General features: G+C 51.9%; 1 protein-coding gene and 2 non-coding genes across 4 annotated transcripts; all 3 read left to right on the top strand.

Annotated features, from left to right (window-relative positions):
• Positions 1-2,476: 2,476 nt before the first annotated feature.
• On the top strand, positions 2,477-25,277 carry HSPA9 (heat shock protein family A (Hsp70) member 9). Of its 2 annotated transcripts, none has more exons than XM_039699453.1 (17): positions 2,477-2,569; positions 2,990-3,048; positions 4,560-4,647; positions 4,734-4,915; positions 5,586-5,710; positions 8,221-8,294; positions 8,381-8,487; positions 9,274-9,436; positions 10,065-10,157; positions 11,763-11,972; positions 14,229-14,456; positions 15,236-15,340; positions 16,462-16,579; positions 20,128-20,222; positions 21,788-21,880; positions 23,613-23,753; positions 24,506-25,277. In XM_039699453.1, exons 1-17 carry the CDS (start codon positions 2,477-2,479, stop codon positions 24,563-24,565), a joined length of 2,034 nt encoding a protein of 677 aa, XP_039555387.1. In that variant the 3' UTR covers positions 24,566-25,277. The 2 variants fall into 2 exon arrangements, with proteins under 2 accessions (XP_039555387.1, XP_039555386.1); XM_039699452.1 differs by having other exon boundaries at positions 2,484-2,619.
• On the top strand, positions 14,703-14,774 carry LOC120497689. Its single transcript, XR_005626552.1, has one exon. It is a non-coding gene; the product is annotated as a small nucleolar RNA SNORD63 (small nucleolar RNA).
• Positions 15,830-15,898, top strand: LOC120497690. The gene has a single exon (XR_005626553.1). It is a non-coding gene; the product is annotated as a small nucleolar RNA SNORD63 (small nucleolar RNA).
• Positions 25,278-26,502: the final 1,225 nt, after the last annotated feature.

Raw genomic sequence — 26,502 nt, 5'->3', positions numbered from 1 at the left:
ATGCTCCCACAAGTTCCGTGAGCGTCCCCTGCAGCTGCAGTCCCTGCGTCAGCATGGCCAAGGAGCTGCAGAGGCTGATGCAGCTGCACTGGGTGGGACACTGGCTCCACTTCCTTCCGAGATGGGGATGGTGCTGTGGGCACACATGGAGCGGCTGGGGAGCGAGGCCACCTGCTCTGCTGTGCCTCATGCCCCTGCTCCAGGCACCTCCGTCCCTCCAAGAGGCTGCTCCCAGCCATAATGGCCATGCCTCGGACAGCCTTCGAGGAGATTCCATCAGACACTGACCATCCCTCTGAGAAGCTCAGGCTATCAAAGATCCAGCATCCCAGGAGCCTCCACTGCCTCTGATGGCCTCCAACCCTGCAGGACCCTCACTGCTGCCAACCACCTCCCTCCCTCTGAGAACCTCCCCATCACTGAGATACCGTGACCCTCCGAGCAGCTTCATGGAATGCCCATTTCTGCTGTGAGCCCCCAGCCTGTCAAGATCCTCCACCTGCCAAGCGGGCCAGCCCCACAGCCACCAGTGCCATTGCAATGGCATGTGCCAGAGCCACCAACAACGTCAGAGTCCTGATGGCTGCACTTGCCCTGCTGCTGGCCACCCGGCACCCGTCCCTCACTCCAAGTTCCAGCCTCCCTCCCAGAGAGTCACTCCTGGAGGCCTGGATCCCTCCCAGCCTCTCAGGAAGCCCTTCCGGCTTGTGGACCCTGAGGGAGCCCAGACCAGCTCTTCCTGCTCCCTTGAAGATCAGCAACATGCCACAGACATGGACAGCACCGGCACGTCCCAGAACACTGACATGGCCAAGGAAAGTCGGGAAGCAGAAATGAGAGTCAAGAGCAGGTGGCAGAGCCACCGGTGTCCTGCAGCCACCAGTGTCCAGCCCAGGGCTCCCAGGACGCTGTGCCTCAGCCAGCCGGGGACAGCCCAAGCTTGGTGGCACAGGTGACCTCCAGGAGACCGTGGAGGTTCTGTGGTCTCCAGGCTTGCCCGAGATGACCCCCGGGCCCTGGGCTGGTGACTACAATCATGGGAGAGCACATCTGGGGTGGGTGTTAAATCCATTAGGATTGCCCCAAAGAGCTGAGGACTGTTCCTGCTGTTCTGGATGTGACTGGGAGAGGGCTCCATTCTTCCCAGGAACTGGCTCGGTGCTGGGTTTGGGTTCAGGCTAGGAATGCTGTGGAACTGTGAACTACTTGATTTGGTTTAAAGTCCTGTTTCTCCTCTGAGGCTGAGGAGGTATGAGTTTCATCCCTCACAGGTGTTTTTCCCAGTGCAGCCGGTGGCACAGCCGCGGTTGGCAGGGTTTGGGGGCTGTGTTCCGCAGGGCTCCGTCCCTGCCCTCGGGCCGCTGCGGGATCCCGGCCTCGCTGCGTCAGGGCCCGGGGCTGAACCACGCATGCGCGGGAAGGGGCGGAACGGCCCCGCGCCCTCGGTGCGTGCGGCGAGCTGCGGCAGGTGCGCATGCGCAGCACGGGGCCTGACGCAAGGGCGCTGCAATCGCCGTGCGCTTTATCCTGTCCGACCTTGAGTGCGCGGCCGCCACAGGACCCGGGCTGTCACTGCCGCGCCGGTGCGCACCGCGCCGCTTCTCTGCCCGTGTCCTGCCTCGAGCCGCGCCAGCCTGTACACCGAGCCGCGTGTCCGTGTCGGGAGGGCCCCGTGCAGCTGCGCCGCCGGTACGGAGTCCGAGCGGTGCGCCGAAAGCGAGCGGTGGGATCAGGCGTTATTGGAGTCAGCCCCCGGCGGGGGTCCTGCGGCGCGTCTCGGCCCCCCCGCGGCCCACGTGGGTGGAGGTTTCCAGAAGAGCCGCGGCCCCGCGCGCCCCGTCCTCCGCCGCCGCCGCCATGCTGAGCGCGAGCCGCCTGCCCCTGCTGCTCGGGACACAGAGCCGGGGGGACTGCGGGCCCTCAGGGACCGGGACAGAGCCGGCGGGACTGCGGGCCCGGAGGGGCCGGGACACAGAGCCGGGGGGACTGCGGGCCCTCAGGGACCGGGACAGAGCCGGCGGGACTGCGGGCCCGGAGGGGCCGGGACACAGAGCCGGGGGGACTGAGGGGCCGGGACACAGAGCCGCGGGGCCTGTGCTGGGGGAGCGGCGCAGGGCCAGTCCGGGCCCGGCCGCGGCTCCTCCGTGCTCAGGTTTATTAAGAGCAGGCTCGTGTGGCTGCGGGGCGGTGCGGTCCCGGGGGTGTAGAGGAGCCTGTCTCACGTGTTTGAGAGTGTTTTGTGTCACGGAGGTTTGTAGTATGCTCGGTTCCTGGCCGTGCGGCGGTGACAGCGGGGGCCGCAGTCCCCCCGCGCTGTGCGGGCCCTGCTGGCGCTGCTCTGCCGCAGCCTGAGCCACCCGTGCCCTGTGCCTGGGCCTTGCGTCTTTAAACATCAGCGGAGTAGTCACGGCTCGATCCCGTTCGCATTAAAATATCTTTTAGGTTAGAATTTCGTTCTGAATTAGAAAGAGGGCTAATGCTTCCCGCGCTCTCAGGATGCTGCTTTACACGTGCAGAGGGGCTGCCAGGCTGGGGTGTAGCTGGAGTTGCAGCGAAATCTCAGCTGCAGGTTCCTCAAGGGATGCGGTGGGGCTTTTCTTGCTGACCAGGCACAGAGCTGTGAGAAATGTTTAATGTTTATCTACTGCTGCTTGTGGAATGCTGAAGGCTCAGTGTTGACTTACTGAGACATCTTTTGCTTGGTAACATGCTCAGGGATTATTCTGTATGAGGAAAATATCTCGGTTCTGGTCATAGAAATTAGGGTTGTGGCAGATTAATTAGTGCAGTAATTGGGGGGGGGGGCGGTGCTGTTTATGTCAGCCTGAGTCTTGCTCAGGTTGTTGGCTCCTTTGCAGTTACATGTTTAAAGAGGGTACAGTGTAGTAGGGCAGTGTTGCTTCAGACGTTGTCTGCTTCTGAAAGCCTTGCTTTGAAGATCTCTTGATATTTTAAAATAAACTTTCATGTGAATGTCTCTGTTTTACAGACATTTTGGAATGGCCTCAGCCAAAATGTTCTCAGAGCAGCATCCAGCAGGAAATACGCGTAAGTGCTCCTTGGAATGGTCGTGTTTGGCTGTTGGTGTTTATATTTACTCTCTTCCTGATACCAGAACTGATTTTTGGAGCCAGGGATTGGGTAACAGAGGCAAACCAGCAGAATAAAATTGGAGACTCCTCCTGTAACTTCTCTAAATCTGTTTCTTAATATCTTGTTTCTCTCCAGGGGAGCTTTGAGAATGCTGTTCCCTGTTGCTCCCCCCGCCACCAGCAGTGCACACAAAACATGGATTGCTGAGATTTGTTTGATTAAAACCAACCAAAAAGTAATGCAAACACTGTTGGGACAAATTGTTTTACACTGACATGATATGGGTGATGTCTGGATCCATTACCCTGAAGATAAAGTCCATTTCAAACATGCATTTGAATCACTCATTTTCCTTGTTGCAGGATAATGGGAGAAGGGAGCAGTTGGTTGTGTGACTTACTCAGATGTTTGTGGCTGATGCTGATTCAGGCCATGGGCTGGGAAATCTGTTTGTGTTGGGAAAGCTGTGTCTGTCTAGTACAGCTGAATGTTCCAAGCTCACTGCTTTGTTACTGGATCTGGAGTTAGAGCCCCTGGCAGCTTGGGCACAGAGAAGGTGACATTCCTGGAAATAAACAGTCCTGCTCTGCTGCAGAATGCCTTCTCCAGCCCAGAACGTGCCTTTGTCTGTGAGCAAAGCTGTGGTTCAGGGATTCTCTGAGCCTCAGGAGGGGTAATGCACTCTTCCCAGAGAGGAGGAAGGGGTTCAAACTGGTCTTGTGTGAGAACCCCTCCCATTTTTCAGGACTAAATTCACTTGTTGCTCCTGAGGATCAAGAAGGTGGTTTGCTTTGGCGCTGGCCCAGAGCACCATGCATGGGCCAAGTGATTTATCACTGTGGATTCTTTTCCCCATGCTAAGCAATGGTAACATGAATAAATTGTATTTGTTTACTTTACAGTCATTCAAACTTATTTGAATGTTTTCATTCAAATGAATGGATTGCCCAGAGCAGATGTGGCTGCCCCTGGATCCCTGGAAGTGTCTAAGGCCAGGTTGGACAGGGCTTGGAGCAGCCAGGGATAGTGGAAGGTGTCCCTGCCATGGCAGAGGGTGGCAGTGGATGAACTTTAAGGTCCCTTCCAACCCAAACCAGTCTGGGATTCTGTGATCAAAAATAACCCAAGCCCTATCTGTAGGGACAAAGTTAGTTACAGCTTTTTTATACCAAACTCTTAAGGGTTGTTGAGAAGATAGAAATACGTATATGAAGTAAAGATACTCTGGGGAAGAATAATATGTTATGTGCTTATTTTAACAAGCGATGGTTTGCCTGTAAGTCGTTTGGCTCAGGACAGAGGCACAAGCTTAAATTTCAGTGTAAGAGTCAGAGAACACCTTAGGTCTGGATTTGCTTCAACATGGAGTGGAAAATCACTTTGTCCTGTCTTTGGGACTGGACATTTTTTGCAATTAAGTATTTTCATTTAATGGTAATTGCACTTTCCCCTGATGTGCTGTGCAGGTCAGAAGCAATCAAAGGTGCAGTTATTGGGATTGACCTGGGTACCACCAACTCCTGCGTGGCCGTTATGGAAGGGAAGCAAGCGAAAGTGAGTAAAACGGGAGCGTTGCACGTGGGTGTCCCCAGCGTGTCCCTGAGCTGAGGGTGGGGTGTCACACTTGCCTTTGTGCCCAGGTGCTGGAGAACTCGGAGGGTGCCCGCACCACGCCGTCGGTGGTGGCGTTCACGGCCGACGGCGAGCGCCTGGTGGGGATGCCGGCCAAGCGCCAGGCGGTCACCAACCCCCACAACACCTTCTACGCCACCAAGCGCCTCATCGGCCGCCGCTTCGACGACTCCGAGGTGAAGAAGGACATGTGAGTGAGGGGACAGTGCCACTGCCAGCGCCAGGGCAGCAAACACCACCGGGGTAGCGTGGCCTGGTCTGCATCCAGACACGGCTCTGCACTGGGGGAAACTGTTGTGCCCTCAGCTCTTGAGGTTGTGGTGCTTCTGTGTGAAGGCCAGTCTTTGTTTAGCTGCATTCATTGCTGATCACATTAAGGCTTCCAGAGAAGAAAAAAAAAGCTTGCTGGTGCTTGCAGTGCAGATTTTTCTAGTTCTTGAGGGTGCTTGCAATTAAAGCTGTGTGATCACACCTCAGGCCTGTGATTAAATGAGGTGTCTGATTAAAGCAGCAGGGAACAATGCAGTGTGTAAGTTCTGCAGGGCTGGTGCCTAGGCATGAGTCCCATCTGTGTGTTTGATGACTTAATTCCCTTTCTTTGAGACCTTAAATAGGGTGTAATACATATTTTTCTCACTTGTCTCAAACACTTATAAAGTTGGTATATGTATATTATTTGTATTGTGTTGTACGTGTTAGCCGCAGCAATCTGTAATTGGTACCTCTGGGCCTCTGGATCTGGGGCTCTGCTGGCAAGTTCAGTGTTCTTTGTTTAGAGCTACACATGTTCGTCACTGATCCTGATGGTGTAGGGTTTGTGCTGCTGCAGAAACTGAGTGTGAGTTTTGTGGTTTTTTCAGTAAGAACGTCCCATTTAAGATTGTCCGTGCCTCCAACGGGGACGCCTGGGTGGAGGCTCATGGGAAGCTCTATTCTCCCAGCCAGATCGGTGCCTTTGTCCTCATGAAGATGAAGGAGACTGCAGGTTGGTACAGCTTGCTCTGTGCTGTCTCTGTGCTTCCTATGTGGAAGTGCTGCAGCCATAACAATGCTTTCTTGATGCTAAACCCTCGTAGAGCAGGGCTGCAGATGGGGGAAGGGAACAGGGTGGGCTCCTAGGAAGCCTCAAAGAAGATCAGTGCCTGCCTCATGCTTGGATCTTTGTCTGCAAAGTATCAGTGCTTTACTTAAGGGATACTCATACCAGAATTGGTTGCTGATTGAGTTGACTCTGATTGAATTCCCACTCTCTCAGAAGGGGGAGCTCCATTTCCTTGGAAGCTGCAGTCCTTGTGCCTCCCTGGCTGCTGCTGAGCACAGGCTGGGGCAGCCAGGCTTGGAGTGCCTTTGTTCCTACTCAGCTGCTGGGAATGTGGCATGTAGAGGGATGTTCAGGGGACTCCATTGTTGGGGCCTAATAGCTAATTAAGCAGTGTTGACTTTAAATCTTCACTAGGAGAAAATATATTGACCTGGAGAAATGTGTCCTCTCTTTCTCAATTCCTCAGGTGGCTTCTGGAGAAAGTAAGTGTAGTACAGAGAGGGAACAGTCAGTAGTGCCTTCTGCAGGCTCACTTGTAAAACACTGTGTCCAGTGAGCGTGAGGAGGGCAGGACTGAAGCTTCATCAATTACTGTATTCTCTGTATCAGGTTCTGGGCACGTGCTAGAGCTCCACCAGTAGTAAAATACAAGTGTGTGGTGTGTGAGCTTGTAGAGGTGATAGATCTGACTGACTTTGATCTGCCTTCAGCAGGGATCTGCTTCCTGGAGGGATGTTGGCTTGTGGCCTGGATGCTGCATGGCTTCAGCGGTGGCTTTGCAGGCAGCAGAGAGCAGTGCAGTGTTTAAGCTCTGTGCAGGGCTGCTACACAGCCACGAGTCCTGTCTGTGCTTCCACACTGCATTGTGCACATTTGTATTTTTTAGTAGGTCTCAATGTGCATTTGGGGATTGCCTTTTTTTGAGACCTTAAAATAGGGTGTGATAGATATTTTTCTGACTTGCTGTCTCAAACACTTATGAAGCTGGTATATGTACATTGCTTGTGCTGAGTGTTAGCAACAGCAGAGATTCTATATATGGGATGAAAATGAGTAACTTTTAAGGGCATCACATGCAGAAAAATTGAGTACAGCTTCAGTCTCACACAATAAAAAGACAGGCTCTCAGATAATGGATTACAGTGGCATCCACTCACTGATGGAGTTGCAGAGGTGCATTGCTATGCTGCCAGAAGTGTACGAACTATTCCGTGTTTTGTGGAAGGACTGGAATTCTGCACAGCTCCCTGTGCATTTTCCCAGCAAACAGCAAGCCTGTCTTCTGTAGGTTGGGAGAAATAATTTCAAACTAGGTACTAATGGAGAGAGACTATTTACAAAAGCACGTAGTGATGGGACAAAACTAGGTACTAATGGAGAGAGACTATTTACAAAAGCATGTAGTGATGGGACGGGGGCAGTAGATTGAGACTAAGAGAGTGAGTTTAGGTTAGACAGTAAGAGGAAGTTTTTCCTGTGAGGGTGGCCAGGTCCTGGCACAGGGTGCCCAGAGCAGCTGTGGCTGCCCCTGGATCCCTGGCACTGTCCAAGGCCAGGTTGGACAGGGCTTGGAGCAGCCTGGGATAGTGGGAGGTGTCCCTGCCCCTGGCAGGGTATGGAATGGAATGGGGTTTAAGGTCCCTTCCCACCCATTTGTGCACATTTGTATTTTTTAGTAGGTCTCAATGTGCATTTGGGGATTGCCTTTTTTTGAGACCTTAAAATAGGGTGTGATAGATACTTTTCTGACTTGCTGTCTCAGACACTTATGAAGTTGGTATATGTACATTGCTTGTGCTGAGTGTTAGCAACAGCAGAGATTCTATATATGGGATGAAAATGAGTAACTTTTAAGGGCATCACATGCAGAAAAATTGAGTACAGCTTCAGTCTCACACAATAAAAAGACAGGCTCTCAGATAATGGATTACAGTGGCATCCACTCACTGATGGAGTTGCAGAGGTGCATTGCTATGCTGCCAGAAGTGTACGAACTATTCCGTGTTTTGTGGAAGGACTGGAATTCTGCACAGCTCCCTGTGCATTTTCCCAGCAAACAGCAAGCCTGTCTTCTGTAGGTTGGGAGAAATAATTTCAAACTAGGTACTAATGGAGAGAGACTATTTACAAAAGCACGTAGTGATGGGACAGGGGCAGTAGATTGAGACTAAGAGAGTGAGTTTAGGTTAGACAGTAAGAGGAGGTTTTTCCTGTGAGGGTGGGCAGGCCCTGGCACAGGGTGCCCAGAGCAGCTGTGGCTGCCCCTGGATCCCTGGCAGTGTCCAAGGCCAGGCTGGACAGGGCTTGGAGCAGCCTGGGATAGTGGGAGGTGTGCCTGCTCCTGGCAGGGTATGGAATGGAATGGGGTTTAAGGTCCCTTCCCACCCATTCTGTGTGTGATAACTTGACATTCTTACAAGGATAACTTCTGTTTTGTCTCCTTTTTCTTCCAGAAAATTATCTGGGGCATGCAGCAAAGAACGCCGTGATCACAGTCCCTGCTTACTTCAATGATTCTCAGAGACAGGTACTCTTCAAGCTGGGAGATGTTTGGGCTCATAAATTGCATTCAGTTTCTCTCAGGAGTCAGCACTCTTCCCCTTTCCTCCTCAGGCTACCAAAGATGCTGGGCAGATTGCTGGCTTGAATGTCCTGAGGGTAATTAATGAGCCCACAGCAGCTGCACTTGCCTATGGGCTGGACAAGTCTGAAGACAAAGTGTAAGTGCATAACACCAGCCCTCTGAAATAAACCTGCTGGGATTTGCCTCCTTTGCTTGCTGGGTTTTTGAGCACTGCTTGGAGCTCTGCCAAGGTGGACTCAGCTTTTAGTGAGAGCTCTGTAATGTCACCTCTGTTCTGTGCCAGCCAACCTTGTTAAAGAGAATTCATAACTTGCAGCTACAACTTCATTATCCAACCCGAGTGTCAATTTAATTTCCTTACCTGCCGGTGGCAGTGGTGGGTGTGGCTGAGGACAGCTGGGTGACAGGCTGTCACTAGAGGTGTTGATGGGCAGCACAGGAGCTGTGCTAGCTGTCCGTGGTTTGCAGCTCCCCTGCCTGTATTCAGTCCTCGTTTGCTGTTGGGGGTGATTACAGAAGTGCAGGCTTTTGTTACATGTTCTGTATTTCTGAGGTAGTGATAATCCTGGGAAAGCCTCATTACATTTGAAACATTCTGTAAAAAAAGCCATTTTGTAATAGTTCTAGTGTCCCTGCTCTTGTCATTGCATGTGAGAAGTCTGATTTTGGAGAGGCAGGAGCTGCCCTCTGAAAAAAATGGGCAAGGTCAGGCTTTGTGCAGCACATCTTCCAGGGATCCCACATGGACTCTTGAGTGCTCAGGGAGTATGGACATTTTGAGATTGTTCACTGCTGTCTTTAGAGAGGCTTTGAACTTGTGTGGGCACCAGTGTGCGTTCTGCACATCATCTCTTGAGGAGAAGGAGTTTGAGCCACTCACCTTTGTGGAGAAAGTAATATTGTCCTGCCTCTCTCCCTGCAGCATCGCAGTCTATGATCTGGGTGGTGGCACTTTTGATATCTCTGTGTTGGAAATCCAGAAGGGAGTCTTTGAGGTGAAGTCCACCAATGGTGACACTTTCTTGGGTGGAGAAGACTTTGACCAGGCTTTGCTACAGTATATTGTGAAAGAGTTCAAGAGAGAGGTAAGGTGTCTCTTGAGAGCACAGTCCTGTGTTACACTGCTTTTCAACCTCATTTCCTTAGAAGAATGAGCATTCTCTTAAATTCTTAGGACTTGTCACCTCTGGCACTGCTGGAATTTAAGAGGATTAGACACTATTTAGCCTGGCTTCCACTTCTCCTTCTTTTCTTGAAGTGGAATATTCCTTTCCTGGAAGACACAGAGTAGCAGAACTTCTGCCTTTTTTTCTCTCTGGTATAGCAGGACTGTCCTATACACAGTTTGCTAAGTATTAGAAGTAAACATCTGTGATGCAATTGAATGTGACCAGACAGATGCAAACAAGGGTTGCTGGGAGGAAACTGCCATGTAATTCCTACCCCTTTGCTAATTCAGTCCTGTCTTACTATTCTGTGCTGCAGCAGCCTTTCCAATTTCAGTCTGTAATTCACTGTATGATCACTTGTGGGGCAGAGGGGGCTGGCAGATTGGAAATGCTGACTACCCGTGCCAGCAAGGAGAAAGCAGCACAGTGCACATGGCAGTCTGCTCTAGAAATAGCTTCTCAGTAAAGAGCTCTGAGTGGTGAACTGCAGGGATGTTACTCCTGAGCAGGTGCTGAGAGTCTGTTAACCTTTTTTTTCACTCAGACGGGAGTTGACCTGACTAAAGACAACATGGCCCTTCAGAGGGTGAGAGAAGCATCAGAGAAAGCCAAGTGTGAGCTTTCATCATCTGTGCAGGTACGTGCCTGGATCCAGAGCATCCACTACAGCATTAGCAGACACAGAGTTCTGCACTGGCTTTGTTTACTAAGCTCTCTGACAGGTTTTTTCTTCTGTGTAGCCCAGTGGTATCTCTAGCACAGGAGGTCACTCAGCAGGGTGGGCTTTCAGACCACAGAGCGCTGCTGGAACCCGAGTTGTTGGGTGCTGAGTTTTGTCCTTTTTCTGGCACTACAGCTTCTGATCTTGCAGGGAATGTGACCTTCCCAACCTGTTCTGCACTTTAGAAGTGTGATGGGTATCAGGGAATTTAGCCAGTGCTGCTGGGTTACTGGAACCACTTACAGCTCTGTGCAAGCAGTTCCAAAACCTTGGTGCTACTCATTCCACTGAAATAGCTAATTTGTGTAGTAATTCCTATACAGAATCTTGACTTACTTGCCTATAGACAAGGTGGCTGGACAATGGGCAGCAGCCACCCTCCCTCTTTTTTTCCATCAGCTTTGTATATTAATGCAGTCAAGCGTGTCTTTTATTCATTACTGAATAAGGAACTGGAGAAGCAGCAAGTTGGGAGTGTAATAGTCCTGGCTAAGTGAAATTAAGGTCAATTATATAGTAATTGAAATGGGGAGTCTGCCAAGTTCTAGCTTCTGAATAAGCATCTTTAATTTTATCTGATGGTGGTCTTTTTGCTGGCCAGTGGGGAGCTCATAGCAAGGAGCTGAGGGCAGTCACAATGGCTGCATAGTTCTGCCAGAGACATAGCAAGCTCTGTTTTATGAGCTCAGGAGCTGGCAAATTCAGTTTATTCATACCAGGAAAGACTGAATTCTTTAACTCTTTAGCAGTGAAGTGAAAACAACTTGCTTTTAGTCCTGTTTTCCCCTAATACTTTTGAATACCCTGTGTATGAAGTGAGTGCACACCTCTAGTCAGCAGCACAGCTTTAATTCTTGTGTAAACTTAATCTCTAGAGCTTAAACCACTAATGTTTTAATTGCTTTGGATTGTAGTGTCTTTTGATGTCAGCATGACTCAGCACTTGAATCAGATGATTTCAGTATAAGATTTGCTTTAAAAATCCAGCGTGTGACAAACAGCTATTAAAGTGGGGATTATGATTCCTTGCTCTAATTAACTTTTTGTTAAATGGCAGCAGAGTGGCTGTTGAACATGAGCTGTTGGTATTTAGAGAACAGCCAGGAGGGAGGGAAATACCTTCAAGGAGTTTACCTGGCGTGGAGTGTCAGTCAGTTGGCAGAATCTTTGGAACTCTGCAGATGGGCTTTCTTCTGTGTTGTGCTGAAGGAACAGCATTAATGTTGTCACTTCCAGTATTTCTGCCTTTACCTCCTGTCTGTGACAATTTGTTTTGCTCAGCAATGAAAGACCTTGAAGTAACACAGTATTAAAATTGGCATTTAACAATTGTAACCATGAGCTGTGGAACAAAATAATTTTCTTATTTCTGAAATGTCAAATATAAAAGTGTGCCTGCTGCCACTTAAACTGGGCTAGAGGGTGAAAGCCAAGCAGGTACCTCAGTACAGGCCAAACAGAACCTGTAAGCTGATGTAGAGCCCATTCCTGGTTTTTCCTGAGCCTGTTTCCATGCCACAGACCGACATCAACCTGCCCTACCTGACCATGGACGCCTCCGGACCAAAGCACTTGAACATGAAGCTGAGTCGGGCGCAGTTCGAGGGCATTGTGGCTGACCTGATCAAGAGGACAGTGGCCCCCTGCCAGAAAGCCATGCAGGATGCTGAAGTCAGCAAGAGTGACATTGGGGAAGTCATCCTCGTCGGTGGCATGACCAGAATGCCAAAGGTATGAGCTGAGGGCCTATTCAGGCTGGGCTGGCACAGCTGCCCTGTGCTTGCTTGTGGGGGTTCAGGACAGAGGAGCTGGGAGTGCTCAGGGCAGACTCAGTGCTGAGGGTCCCACGGAAGCAGTGCCCAGGACCTCTCCTGTTTGCTTAGCCCAGCTGGGACCTGGGGCTGGAGCTGGGTTGCACTGTACAGAGTGAAGGGGGACGTGCTGGGAGGTGAAAGTCCAGCTGCAGCCTGACGTCCTGGTGTGCACTGGACACGAGCAGCTTTGCTGAGAAGTACAGGGCATTTCCTCTTGTTGTGGACTCAGTGTGGTAAAGGTACATTTCAGTGACAGCCACTTGTCAGCAGTCTGTGCCTTCCAAGGGATTTCCAGCACTTCCAGCTATGAAGAACCTGCATGAGCAGAACCCCTCTGGTACCTGCTGGTTGTGAGTAATCAGAGCTACCTGTTGGAGGCTGCTGTTGGCAGGCCCATTTACCTGGCTCTTGCAGACACTTCTTATCTAAAGCCTGGCCCTTAGTTCTGTGGAGATAAGCTCAGCAGGTAGCTTTAAAGCCTGTTGTGCTGACATGCACAGTTGTGCCGATAAATGCTGTCTGCAGGTGATTTACTGCTCCTGTTCCAGCCATGCTCTGCTGCTGCTCCTCCATCCCAGAGCTAAACAGAGGTGGTCACTGCTCCCTCCAAGGGTACAGCCTGGCCTCTCCTGCAGAGAGCACCAAAATCTCACTCCAGAGGGATCACTTAGGCTTGGACTGTTTGTTGCTTTGTGATTTGCAGGTCCTCTCTAGGACAGTAGGTGTGTGCATGGTCCTGCTTGGGGTTGATTTGGGGTTTGGTGGGAGGGTTTTTCCTCCCTGTGTTACTGAGCCTGGTGGGTGGAGGTGATACTGGTGTGAGCAGAAGGTCACTCAGGCAGGGGCGCCAGAGCAGCAAGATAAACAGAAGCTCCTGTTCTGGCCAAAGCTCAGGTGGAGTAACTCTGCTGTATGTTCCCAAAGTCCTTGTTGTTCCAGCTGAATAAAGGAAAAATGGTGTGATTACATATATATGAAGTGATGACAAACAAAACCTTTTCCTGAAACATTGTATATCCTTCAGGGATGGAAGACAGATCTTAAGTATTGGTTGGGTTTTTTTTTTTCTTCTTCCCCTCTTAACCCCCAGCCATGTGAAGCTTTGAGCTGACAGAATGCCTTCCTGAGTGCCTGTAGTCACTGCCTCTGAAATTGGTGCCAGTGTGTTGTACACAGCCAAGCCTTCCCTTGAGTACCTTGTTCTGCTCTCTTGACCCTACTAGGGGGGAATGTGGCTCCTCTGGAGCTCTCCCAAGGCCAGTACTCTGGGAGATAGACTGTGGGTGGTTACAAGTATTGTTTTGTACTGTAAAATGCACCTCCAGGGGGAAACACTTGCATTTAATTACATGTTCACCTCTGTAATGAGCACTCTGGGCAGGTGTCTCCTGGCTGCAGTGCAGAGCTGGGTGTTAGCTTCCAGCAATTTTCCAGGCACATCCCACTCACCTGGGCTGGTGTGCCCAACACCTGTACTGAGGGAGGAGGCCCAGCCCCACAGCCTTCCCTTGTAGGGTAGAGAAGGGCAATTCTGAGCTGTGCTCTGGGGCAGACCCTAGTGCATTCGTGTCTGCATGCTTCAGCAGGAAGTCTGTTGGGATCTTGAGCACACTTGGGGATGGACTGAGCAGGGCAGAGCTGACAGCAGAGCTCAGAGTGCTGACAAAACACATCTCTACTGAAACAGTCCATGAAATAAAGAGTTGGAAAACACTGATCTCTATACAATTCCCTTTTTTTTTCCTTTTACTGCGCACAAACATGAACTGTGCTGCTGGATTTTTTTTACCTTCCCTGTGCTCCTCCACAGTAGTGTTCTTGGCAGCTGTGTCCTGCTCAGTGTCAGCTTGCACAGTTCCCAGGGAGCAGTCCTTGACTCCCAGATAAGCCTGGAAGGATCCCCTCGGAATGTGGCTGGGCTGTGTGAAGGCACTGAAGGGACTGCCTTGCAGCTGACACACAGAGCCTCTGGAGAAGGGGCTGTCTGGGCTGCCATGAGGGCATTCAGTGCTGTGCAGGAGGGTGGGCAGTGAGGGAGCAGACAGAGAGCTGAGGCTCAGTGTTTCTGTCTCAGGCTTCCATGGTATCAGCAGCATAAGGACATAGAACTGAGCCAAGGCTGCTGTGGCTGTGTGGTTCTCCCATGGATGAGCTGTGCTGTGTCTCCACTCAGGTGCAGCAGACTGTGCAGGAATTGTTTGGCCGTGCTCCAAGCAAAGCAGTCAATCCTGATGAGGCTGTGGCCATTGGAGCAGCTATCCAAGGTGGGGTGTTGGCTGGTGATGTGACAGATGTGCTGCTGCTGGATGTAACTCCCCTCTCCCTGGGCATTGAGACCCTAGGAGGTGTCTTCACAAAGCTCATCAATAGGAATACCACCATCCCCACCAAGAAGAGCCAGGTAAGAGTTGACTCTGAATGGGTGGGACTCTGCTGGTGCTGTCAGACAGCTCAGGAAGGGCCACCCAGAGCATCCCAGTAGATGGTTTTGTCTGCTCATCTGACAAGAGAAGCAGTGGAGAAATCAGGTTTAACATCAGCCACTGAGTATCTCTGATTATTGTGTCCAAGAGGGGAGGGCAGTTGAGTTAATGATGACAAGATATGCCAGGATGTTTGTGGCCTGGTGAGGGTTGTTACAGTGTGTGTGCCATGATGTCAATTGTCAACACATCATTCTGAAGAAGGATTGTGTGGAGCCCTTCTGGGACTGAGCACCACGCCCATGGGAGAGCCCTTGCTTGGCTGAGTGCCTGGGAAGGGGTTATCTTTTCTCTGCATTGTAATGTCCTGGTGCCTTGGGTGTGATCCCTTCCTTCCCTTGTCTCTGTCTGGGCCTGCTGCTCTGTGCTCTCTGATAACACCTGAGCTGCCCGGGGTGTGGGCTGGAGCCTGCTGCTTCAGGGCAGATTTTCTGGGGTGTGGTGGCTGCCCTGGAACCTGTTCCTGCCATGGATGGCCAGTTTTTGTGACCCCAGGTGCATAGAGGACAAGAAAACATTGGCTTGGTTCTTGCTAGCCTCGATGCCCTGGAGTTTTGTCAGAGGAAATAGGAGCAATAAGGATTTCATGATTTTCCCTTCCAAGCAGCTTCCTTTTATTCCTTGTTCAGTCAGCTTGTAACTGCACATGTTTGTATTCTAATTGGCGATACAGTAACTTCCTGTTCCTTTTCCATAGGTGTTTTCTACAGCTGCTGATGGGCAAACACAAGTGGAGATCAAAGTGTGCCAGGGAGAGAGAGAGATGGCCAGTGACAACAAACTGCTTGGCCAGTTCACATTGGTACGTTAGCTTCTCTGTTCCTGACCTTAGACTTGACCTTCTGGGAGATGTTCAGAGCCTTCTCCATTTCAGCTGCCCCCTGAAGGCAGTGTTGAGGGGGAGTCATCTTACAGAAGACATTTGACCCCTTTCTAGTACAAAAGCAGCCTCCAGGAGCACAGCCTGGCCCTGAGACAGCCTTTCTGTGGCTGAGGACCAGCTGACATTGAAGATGGAACTCAGAGTTTCTGAGTGCTCCCATGTAGCACTGGGGCTACTGGCCTGGTCACCAGGAAGGGCTCTCTGGGTATAAAATGTCTGTGCAGTACCAGTACCAGCAGATAATCTGAGTCCTGGCCTCTACTCTGGTGTAGCAAAGATGGGACCTGGAGCAGCTCCAGGGTACCTGCAGTCCCCAGGGAAGCCCATTTCAGTCTAGTGAGTCCCTGGGAGCAGAGTCAGTGTGAGCTGAGGTACTCCAGGGTGTGTGTTTGTGGGATTGCAGCGTGTGTGCCATGATGTTAAACTGTCAACACATCATTCTGAAGAATCGTGTGGAGACTTAGTGAACTGAGCCCACGCCCTGCTCCCTGGGGAACAGATGTGTTCTAGCATTGCTGGGAGCAGAGGGGGCTACCCAACCAGCTCCCTCAGCAAAATGGGTTTGGTCAGTGCTGGCAAAGTTTGGCACTGCTAATCTGCCCAAGTTTGTGTGAACTTGCTAGGAAGAACCCTGCAGAATGGAAGGGCTTTGCCCTTCTGTACTTCTGAAGGAAGCTGTGCTGCCTTTCACTGTCTTAGAATGGTTCCCCAGAGGTGGGCAGTGAAATCTCTGTCCAGAACTGGGGAAACAGAGCATCCTACCACAGCTATGGAAGATGGGCTTGTGTAGCAATAAAGCAGAGGCTGTACCACCTTGGAACCAAACCTGGGGGGTTCTCTCTTGTTGTTTCTGTGCACTTTTCCAGGGCACAAACCAGGTACCAGTGCACAGCATAGTACTAAACAGGTACTTGGAGGACTCAGCTCTGAGGGTTTTTAGTGGTTCATTCAGTATCAGGTCCCCAGTGTGAAGTACCCAGCCCTTGTCTCCTGAGCTCTGTCCCTGTGGGAGCTGATGGCCAACCCTTGTCCTTGCTCAGGTCGGGATCCCTCCGGCGCCGCGGGGAGTGCCCCAGATCGAGGTCACCTTCGACATCGACGCCAACGGCATCGTGCACGTGTCAGCCAAGGACAAGGGCACCGGGCGGGAGCAGCAGAGTGAGTGCTGGGAGACACTGAGGGACTCGGGGCAATGGAGTGTGCTCCAGTGCTGCCTGGATGGTGTCCCACAGTCCAGGGTGGGGATGGAGCGTGTGGCTCCATGCTTGGGTCACCCCTACTCTCCAGGCTGGTGCCAGTGCAGCACAGATGCAGCTGAAGTCATCTGAGCCTGTGTCCCTCCTGGAAAGGAGGGTGGGCAAAGGGATAAGTGAGAGCTGAGCTGTGAGGTTGTTGTAGGGCAGTGAAGCTTTTGTAAGCACACAGCCTCTGCCCTCTCCAGTAACCTGCTGCCAGTGGATGCTGTCCTTGCATGTTAGGCAGAGATGAAGCACCTGCCTGTGCCAATGTTTAGGCAGCCCTCACTGGCAGGGTTTCACCACATTCCAAGTGGTTTTGCCCTGTGTGACAGTCCTGCCTTGGTGTTGCCATCTGGAATAATTGCAGCAACATGTGAGCAGAGTGCAGCTGTTTCCTGGGTTTCCTGCATGGATCAGCTGTGTCCCAGTGCCCAGGTGCTGGGCACACAGGGTGGCTCACTGAGGGCCTGTTGGTGGGCTGTGCTCTGTCATCAAGGTGTTTGGGGCAGTCATGTGTGCCCTGTGTTACCCTGAGGGGACAGAAGTTGGAGTTGGGGAATGCAGCACTGTATGAGTTGTCCTTGAGCTGTGTGGGAGTGCTGTTTCTTTGGGAATACACAGGGATTGCTGTCTGTGAGCCTGGCTGCAGTGAGGTGCCAGCTTTTAAGGGAGAATCAAATCAGGAGGATCTCAGACTCCAGGATGTGTCGTGTACAGCTGAGCAGACCAGCCCTGTGCCAAGACCCTGGTTGTTATATTCCATTATAAAGGTCTGGGGATTGGGATATTGTGAAGCAGCAGGTTTTCCCTGTAACCACCTTGTCCATTTTCTTGTTTAGGCTGGAAGTGTCTCCATCTGGTAGGAGGCTCAGGGAGTTGAAGTTGTCAGTGTATTCTGCTCTGTGGTGCATTGAAATGTTGGGCCCCATGTACTGGGGTAATTAATGGCTGACAGTTTCTAAAGCTCTGTGGTGGGTCCAGGAGATTAATTTTAAGCATTTACAGATTCCCCTGATAGAACTTAAAACTCTCTTCTCCCTTGTAACTGGAAGCCTCTGTACTGCCTTTCAGCTGTTTCTTGGAGAGAACTCTTGAGCCCTGAAGTGCTTCAGTTAGCAGAAGTATTAACTGTGCACAACTGGAGGGTGTGTGCTACTTTTAATCACACTGCTTGGCTTTTTGGCAGCAGGTTGGCACCAAAACCACCCTGCTCGTTACTTGGATTTCTTTGGAGGTCTTGCACATGTGGCAGCTTTCTATTGCTGAGTAAAGGGCTGCTAGTGACAGGCAACCAGAATTACTTTTAGCTGCCTACCTGTAAGTAGATGTGGTCCTGATTGCGGTCACCCCTACTCTCCAGGCTGGTGCCAGTGCAGCACAGATGCAGCTGAAGTCATCTGAGCCTGTGTCCCTCCTGGAAAGGAGGGTGGGCAAAGGGATAAGTGAGAGCTGAGCTGTGGGGTTGTTGTAGGGCAGTGAAGCTTTTGTAAGCACACAGCCTCTGCCCTCTCCAGTAACCTGCTGCCAGTGGATGCTGTCCTTGCATGTTAGGCAGAGATGAAGCACCTGCCTGTGCCAATGTTTAGGCAGCCCTCACTGGCAGGGTTTCACCACGTTCCAAGTGGTTTTGCCCTATGTGACAGGCCTGCCTTGGTGTTGCCATCTGGAATAATTGCAGCAACATGTGAGCAGAGTGCAGCTGTTTCCTGGGTTTCCTGCATGGATCAGCTGTGTCCCAGTGCCCAGGTGCTGGGCACACAGGGTGGCTCACTGAGGGCCTGTTGGTGGGCTGTGCTCTGTCATCAAGGTGTTTGGGGCAGTCATGTGTGCCCTGTGTTACCCTGAGGGGACAGAAGTTGGAGTTGGGGAATGCAGCACTGTATGAGTTGTCCTTGAGCTGTGTGGGAGTGCTGTGTCTTTGGGAATACACAGGGATTGCTGTCTGTGAGCCTGGCTGCAGTGAGGTGCCAGCTTTTAAGGGAGAATCAAATCAGGAGGATCTCAGACTCCAGGATGTGTCGTGTACAGCTGAGCAGACCAGCCCTGTGCCAAGACCCTGGTTGTTATATTCCATTATAAAGGTCTGGGGATTGGGATATTGTGAAGCAGCAGGTTTTCCCTGTAACCACCTTGTCCATTTTCTTGTTTAGGCTGGAAGTGTCTCCATCTGGTAGGAGGCTCAGGGAGTTGAAGTTGTCAGTGTATTCTGCTCTGTGGTGCATTGAAATGTTGGGCCCCATGTACTGGGGTAATTAATGGCTGACAGTTTCTAAAGCTCTGTGGTGGGTTCAGGAGATTTAATTTTAAGCATCTACAGATTCCCCTGATAGAACTTAAAATTCTCTTCTCCCTTGTAACTGGAAGCCTCTGTACTGCCTTTCAGCTGTTTCTTGGAGAGAACCCTTGAGCCCTGAAGTGCTCCATTTAGCAGAAGTATTAACTGTGCACAACTGGAGGGTGTGTGCTACTTTTAATCACACTGCTTGGCTTTTTGGCAGCAGGTTGGCACCAAAACCACCCTGCTCGTTACTTGGATTTCTTTGGAGGTCTTGCACATGTGGCAGCTTTCTATTGCTGAGTAAAGGGCTGCTAGTGACAGGCAACCAGAATTACTTTTAGCTGCCTACCTGTAGGTAGATGTGGTCCTGATTGCAAAGCTGAATTGCTCATCCCACATCTGTATCCAAAGGGCACCTCTGTGTGTGTGTCTTTGTTCAGGGTTCTGTACAATTGACAAATATTCCTTAGAAAAGTTCCTTTAAATGGTGATTGTAGCATGCACTTTTGTGGGCATTGAGGTATCTTGGATATTTGGTCCTCTTTCAATGAAATTAGACTAATTCCTGCAGTAAAGCCTGAACCTGGATTATGCTTTTTGACACTAATAGAGGGAAAATACCAAGGAGGGGACATGTAAGAGCCTGCCTATAGAATCGTGCTCCGTTCCTTACTAAGGGCAATGTGAGGAGCTGGGTGGGAAATGTTGTTTTACCCTGCCACCAAGCCTGGGCTGTTTTCCAACAGGGAAGGGAATCTTTGAAACCATTTCTTCTCTTTGGAATTTTTTGTTGTTGTTGTTTGTGTTTTTGCTGGAGGATTGGTTTGTTTGTTTGAGGGATTTTAATTTTGATTTTTTTTTAGTTCTGTGGTTCTAATCTGGGGCGCTCCTTTGGTTGAGGGCTTTGCACCCTCACTTTCCAGGAGGATTAACTGAGGACTGGCCAGAGTGACTTGCAGACCAGCAGGCAGGGATTGTGTGGCAGAGCTGGGGAGTTGCAGATGCAGGAGATGAGGCTTTCACCTTGGCAGCAGCATCAGTGGCTCTTTAAAGAGTCACAGTCTTTGCCCTGCTCACGGGGCCTCCCTGGGTGCAGAGTCTCTGAGGGGGGCTGCTGCTGTCAGGCTGGGGAATAATCCTCTTCTCAAAGGTGAGAGCAGATCCTTTATTCATGTTCGTCTCTGCTGCAGTTGTTATCCAGTCCTCTGGCGGCCTCAGCAAGGATGAAATTGAGAACATGGTGAAGAACGCAGAGAAGTACGCCGAGGAGGACAGGCGGAGAAAGGTAAGGGGGTTACGGGACCCTCAGGGAGCAGAGGACCTGCTGCCTTCTGCACTCTGCTCTGAGCTGTGCCCACCCCTGGGCACCCAGGGCTCTGCTCTGTGCACTCTTACCAAGTCTCTGCTCCTTTCCCTACACTCAGTTGACACTCCAGGATTGCACAGAGGTGTTTGCAGAGGCATTTGGGTCTTGAGGTTGGATACCTTGCTTGCCCTGTGCATTTTACTGCTCCCTGAGGAATTCCTGGGATTGGGGGGGTAGCAGTGAGCACACCCACCGGCCTGCTCCTCATGCCAACAGCTTTGCAGCTCTGGCGAGGGTTTCTGTCATCACTACTCTCCACTGTCCCACTTTGCTGGGCATTTGGCACCTGGAATACTTTGTCCCTGTGAGCAGTGCTGGTCTCAGTGCAGGTGGGGCCAGAAGGAGGTGATGGAAATCCTCACTGGCCTTGTTGAGTAAAGACTGGTACTTGCCATGGAGGAATGACTGAACCTGTAATACACACAAGATTAATGGTTGGAACTAATTGGTTTAATGAGAGTAGTAATAATGAATTATGCAGCTAAATATAGAGCATTGATTTTTAAGCAGACACAGCACAGACTGATTCTGGGATGTGGCACCAGCATGTGTTTAGTGGTTGCTGAAACTGGCACATGGAATTGATCCACTTTGTGTCCTTCAGCCTGCAGGAGCTTGTCTCAGGTATCCAGGCAGTGCTGTAAATCTTGCACTCAGTAGTGAAGGGCTCAGAAGAGGACTGAAGGGGGGAAGGCATGGAGTAAGTCCCCAGGAAGCAGCACTGCCTGGCCTCAGAACCTCTAAAGCCACAGATCAGTGGCTGATGGGCATTTGTATGTTAGCTGGGGAACTTTCAAAGACCTTGCTCTGGAAGTCCCACTGTTTGAATAACCTCATCATTGCTGTGGAGTGTAGGGGGATGTCTGGTGTCTAAAGAGGCTGCACTGAAGATTGTTCTGCTGCCTTACTTTGTATCTTAAATGCTGGATAAGTTCCTCTCTCTTGTAATCCTGAAATGGGACACCACCCCCCCCAGCGAGCTCACAGAACAAGGTGATCACTTGTATAACTATAGTTTTCAAAAATTGCCTGGTTACACTTTTCTGCTCCTGGTTTTACTGCCATAAAAGCATCAGGAATGCATAAATGGGAGTTTTTTAATAAGGGACCATGAGTGAAACCACCCAGGATCTCTAGTGCCCCTGTTGCTGAAGAAGCTTTAGGATGTTCTCCAAAAGCTCTGCTGCTTTCCCATGGATCAGAGTGTGCTGTGCTGTCCCTGAGGTGTCTTGTCCTTTGATATGTGCCAGCAATGGTGGTGCATTGGTCACTTGTAGCTTAGGGGAGTGACTGTGAGTGAAAGCCTGAGGGCAGGAGATGAGGCCCTCAGAAATAATGGTTTGCTTGCATTTCTTCTTGCCTGGTGCCATTAAGAAGGGCCCTGGGTGGGAGCTTGTATGGAGTTTGGCAGTTTGGGGCATGAAATGTCACCACTTATGTCAGCAGTGGTGTGGGCAGCAGCCCTGACAAGCTCTCTCCACCAGGAACGCGTGGAAGCCGTGAACATGGCCGAGGGCATCATCCATGACACGGAGTCCAAGATGGAAGAGTTCAAGGATCAGCTGCCAGCAGATGAGGTAGGTGGTTACTGATGTGGGAGTGCTACAGCATGTGAAATTCCTCTCAAAATCATTGCTTGCATTCCTACTCAACTCCCAGCTGGCTCTGGCCAGTGGCTCCAGCTCTGGCTGTGTTTCTGTGCTGGGTGAAGGTGGCACAGCCCTGCACCTCTGGCTCTAACAGTCCTTGGGTGGGGTGAGTGTGGCTGAGGGGAGAATGGACAGACATCCTTAGGGGAACAGGGTTTGGGTGCTGGCAGTAACCCACTGCAAAGTGCCAGGTCGGTGTCACTGGGGCTCTGAGCGCCTGGAAGCTGCTGATGAGAGGTTTCTGACAGAGCTGTGTCCTTGGCGTGGCCTTGCATGCGGTGATAAGGACTGTGCTGTGGCTGGCTCCTCAGAGGGGGGTTTGCTCCAAGGCTGGAGATTGTGGACAGTGCCTGCCCTTGTTAGCACAGGGACAGAGGCACAGCTGCTGTGTTCTCCTGGCAGTGCATGCACAGCACCGAGGAACCTGGGGGCAATAAAATCAGTGTCCACTTCACTCCAGTTTTTCTCTCTTAGAAATGAAATGGGTATTTAATATCCAACACACCACTCTAAGGTGATGCATTGTGAATTTCAAAAGTCAAGTTTAGAAGAGGGTACCCAATTATCAATTTAACAACTCTGGGAAGCAGAATTAAAGGGCTCCTGGGAGCTCTGAGGTGTCTGAGGGAGCACAATTACAGTTTGTTGATAGCAGCCTCTGGTCAGTTCAAGGCTGTTTCTCTGCCAGCAGATAGGGACAGGACAAGGGGCAGTGGTTTTAAACTGCCAGAGGGCAGGGCTGGATGGCATATTGGGAAGGAATCCTGAGGGTGGGAGGCCCTGGCACAGGGTGCCCAGAGCAGCTGTGGCTGCCCTTGGATCCCTGGCAGTGTCCAAGGCCAGGTTGGACAGGGCTTGGAACAACTTGGTTGAGTGACCATGGCAGGGGGGGGGAATGAGATGGTCTTTTAAGATCCCTTGACACCCAAACCATTGTGTGATTCCATGATAATGGCTGGCTCTTTGTTTGGAATTATGTGAGAGAGTTTCCTCTCACAGGAGCATGGAGCCTAAATCCCTGTTCCCTCCAGGGACTGTTCCCTGTGCCTTCCCTGGGGAGGTGGGGGCAGCCTGTGCTGATGGTGGCTGTCACTCTGTGTCCCTGTCCCGTGGTGTGCTGCAGAGCTGTGCCCGTGTCTGTGAGCCCTGCTGGCACAGCCGTGCCCAGGAGCCCTCTCCAGCAGCCTGCCAGGGAAGGAGGCAGTGCCAGCCTGTGCAGGGACTGACAGATGGCTCTGGGCCAGGCTGAGCCTGCTCTGCTGGTTTGCAGCACAGGGACTGACCAGGGCAGGAGCAGCCCTGCTCCCCAGCAGGGCTTCAGTATCCATGGAAACCAGCCTGCTGTCCACGGCCCTGGCATGGCTGTGCCAGGTGAGCTGTGCCAGGCACAGAGCACGCCTTGGCCAGTGGTGAGGCCCTGCAGAGCTCTGTTCTTGGCACCTCTGCCCAGACAGCAAACAGGGCCCCATTAATGCCAACTGGGACACTGTTGGTGAAGTGGACACTGGGAGCTGGGCACAGTGCTAGGCCCTGCATGCTCACTTTGAGGCTTCCCTTCATGGCTTCTGACACAAAAAGGGGGCTAGCAGGTGGTGAAATGACAGGATGGAGATTGACAATGCACCAAGTGCAGCGTTTCACCTTTGCGTCTTCTTTGCAGTGCAACAAATTAAAGGAAGAAATTGCTAAAATGCGAGAACTTCTGGCTCGTAAAGATAGTGAAACAGGAGAGAACATCAGGCAGGCAGCAACCAGCCTGCAGCAGGCTTCCCTGAAACTCTTTGAAATGGCATACAAGAAGGTAGGTGCATGGCCAGCTCACATTCAGAGCCCTCGGATGGGAAGGGGGAGTCAGGACACTGAACTCTGGGTGGGAGGTGGTGCTGAGCCTCTGTGCAGCTGTCTTTGGTGACTCTGGCTGAAGGGGCAGCTGTGGAATGTCGGGGAGAGTTGAAGGCCTGAAATCCTGCCCATGCTTCCAGGCTGGGTGTTCTGTTACTCTACTGCATTCCACGGAAAGGGGGAAGCCCCTGGTAAGGAGCATCCAGAAAAGCAAGGAGAGGGCTTTTCCCTCAGTGCATGGAGTGCCTGAAGGAGTTAATTAACTCCTGAACTTTCTTCAGGCTGATAGTAAAACACAATTCCTGTTCAGTCTGCCTAAAGCCACAGTAAAGGCCATTGGGATTTTCTTCTCCCTCCTTCCCAGTGGAAGGCTCTCCCACGCCCTGGCACCTGGCCAGGGAGGTGTCCCAGCATGACAGTGGCACAGTGCCCAGGTGACCTTGGTGCTGAGCTGTCCTTACTGGGGACAACTGATGTCAAACCAAACCTTCAGTGCTGCAGTGTCAGCCTGTTACATCCCCTGGGAAAAGGAATAATGGGAAGATTGTTTTCTCCCTCTCAGAGCTCAGGCAGAGATGAAGATTTCCCTTCTCAGTGACATGGCTTGTTGCACTGGATGGAGGGTTCTCTGACCTGAGCAGCCAGCCAGGGGGAAATGGCCAGGAGAAGCAGTTTGTTGTTACCAGAAGTAATAAACCTGTTTGTTCACAGATGGCCTCGGAGCGAGAGGGTTCTGGAAGTCCAGGAGATCAGAAGGAGGAGAAGCAATAAGGAGTCTCTGTCTTGCCTTGATGAGAGAGCGATGAAGAGGTCGATTTTCTTGATGCTTGGGAGAGAAGGGACCTTCCTGAGCAGCAAGGGGCAGAATTCAGACTTACTGTGTTTTTGCAGTATTCTATATATAAAATTCTTCAATGTATAAATTTAGTGATGTGTCTGCTAGATAAATTGTCACTTGATGAAAGTTAATTCATGCCAGACAAAGTTATGAGTTTGGCCCTGGTGTGTTCCCTGAGCACCTGGGGACTGGCTGATCATTTAATACTTGGCACAATGGTGTAGTAAATCCGAGATCCAAACTTGGAAACCATGTCATGAAATTGGAGGGTGGAGATGGAAGCTGTCCGGGCATGGGGAGGAGAATAAGGCCTGCATGGCCCCTCCTTGTGGGTCTGAGGAGCTGGGAGCAGGTGGAGAGCTGTGAGCAGCAGGGGCAAGGCTGGGGACGTTGCTGGAGACCATTTAGCCCTGAGCTAGGCTGGTACCCTTGTTCTGAAGGAAAGGGGCTACTGCAAACTCAGCTGTAACATTCTCTCTTACAAAAGAGGCAGCGTGGAAGTTCAATACTTTGCTTGTCTAAGCCTTCTGCTCCATCCTGTGTCTGTTCTCTGCTTATGGTAAAACAATTTCCTTGATAATAAAACTGTTACTGGATCCATTCTGGATTTTTTTAAAATAAAAGCAGAAAAGTGTCCAACATGGAGTTCCTGGTCTCCTGGCCTTTGATGGAGAACACAAGCACTTCACTGCCTGTGACAGCTGCGGAGGGAGCAGCCATGCAGCTGTAACTTCATGAGCTTGTGCTTCATTCACAGGCACAAAGGAGGTTGGTTTCTCGTGTCAGGTTGGGGTTGGGCTCTTCTGAGGTGCCCCAAGTCCTGTGACTGCAGTAGCAGCGGGACTTCCCTGTCAGTGCCCTTGTGCTTGGGCTGAGCCTTACAAAGCAGGCTGCAGGCTGGAGCAGCGCTTGCCCACTGTGCTTCCAGCAGCCCAGCCTTGCAGGGACGTGCATAAATGTAGCTGTCTCTCCGTTTTCCTCATCTGTTACTCTGTGTCTCTTGAACTGGAACAGAACCCGCGGCTGTGGCTGCTCTGTCCTGCCAGCTCGAGTATCTGGGGGGAGGAAAGGACGGGCTTTGTTCTGCACTCAAGATCGTTTCCAGCAGAGGGGACAGGTGGCCCAGCCCGTGCTCAGGAATCCTCGGTGTGGGTTCATTAGCGGGAAGTTGTGCGTGACCCGGTGCTTGCCTCCCGCAGCGGAGCAGGGCCGTTCTCTCCGGCCTTCAGCGAGCCTCTGCCCCTTCCTCTGACGGGATCCGGGGCAGAGCCGGGCACTGTGGGGGGCCGGGCCCTGGCTGGGGCCCATAGCGGTGTCCCCAGGGCTGGGCACGGGCAGAGATGAACTCGTCCGTCCGTGAGCGACATGGGGGCGTCACTGCGAGCCCGCCGGTCACACAAAGCACCCGGGAGTGGCCGATTGCCCCGCGGGCGGCGTGCCCAGCCCTGAGGCGATGTGCGGAGGGGCTGTGGCGTGTATCCCCAGCCGTCCCTGGGCAGTTCCGCGCCGTGTCCGGGCCCCTCCTCAGCCCCGCTCGGGGCCGGCCCCGCCCCGGCCCCGCCGCCCCTCACGGGCCCTTTAAGCGCGCGCGCGCCTTTCTGCGCAGCTCTCGCGAGACGCACGCGCGCGCTCCCGCCTCGCCGGGCGGCCTGCGGACTACGCGCCCCACAATGCCCCGCGCGCGGGCACGGGGAGGGGCGGCGGCCAATGGCGCGGCGCCCCGCTGCCGGCTCCCCCCGGAAGTGACGTCAAGGGCCCCCCATGTGAGGCGATTGCAACACATGGTGCGCGGCGCGGGGGAGCGCGAGCACCGCGTGCGACGTCAGCGCCGCGCGCCGGGGGGAGCGGGCAGCGAGCGGCGGGGCCCNNN

Source organism: Passer montanus, unplaced genomic scaffold (genome assembly GCF_014805655.1).
Source record: "Passer montanus isolate IOZ18808 unplaced genomic scaffold, ASM1480565v1 scaffold133, whole genome shotgun sequence".
In the NCBI taxonomy this organism is placed as follows: Eukaryota; Metazoa; Chordata; class Aves; order Passeriformes; family Passeridae; genus Passer; species Passer montanus.
Note: the sequence above shows the minus strand (reverse complement) of the source record. Positions and strands in the feature narration are given on the sequence as shown.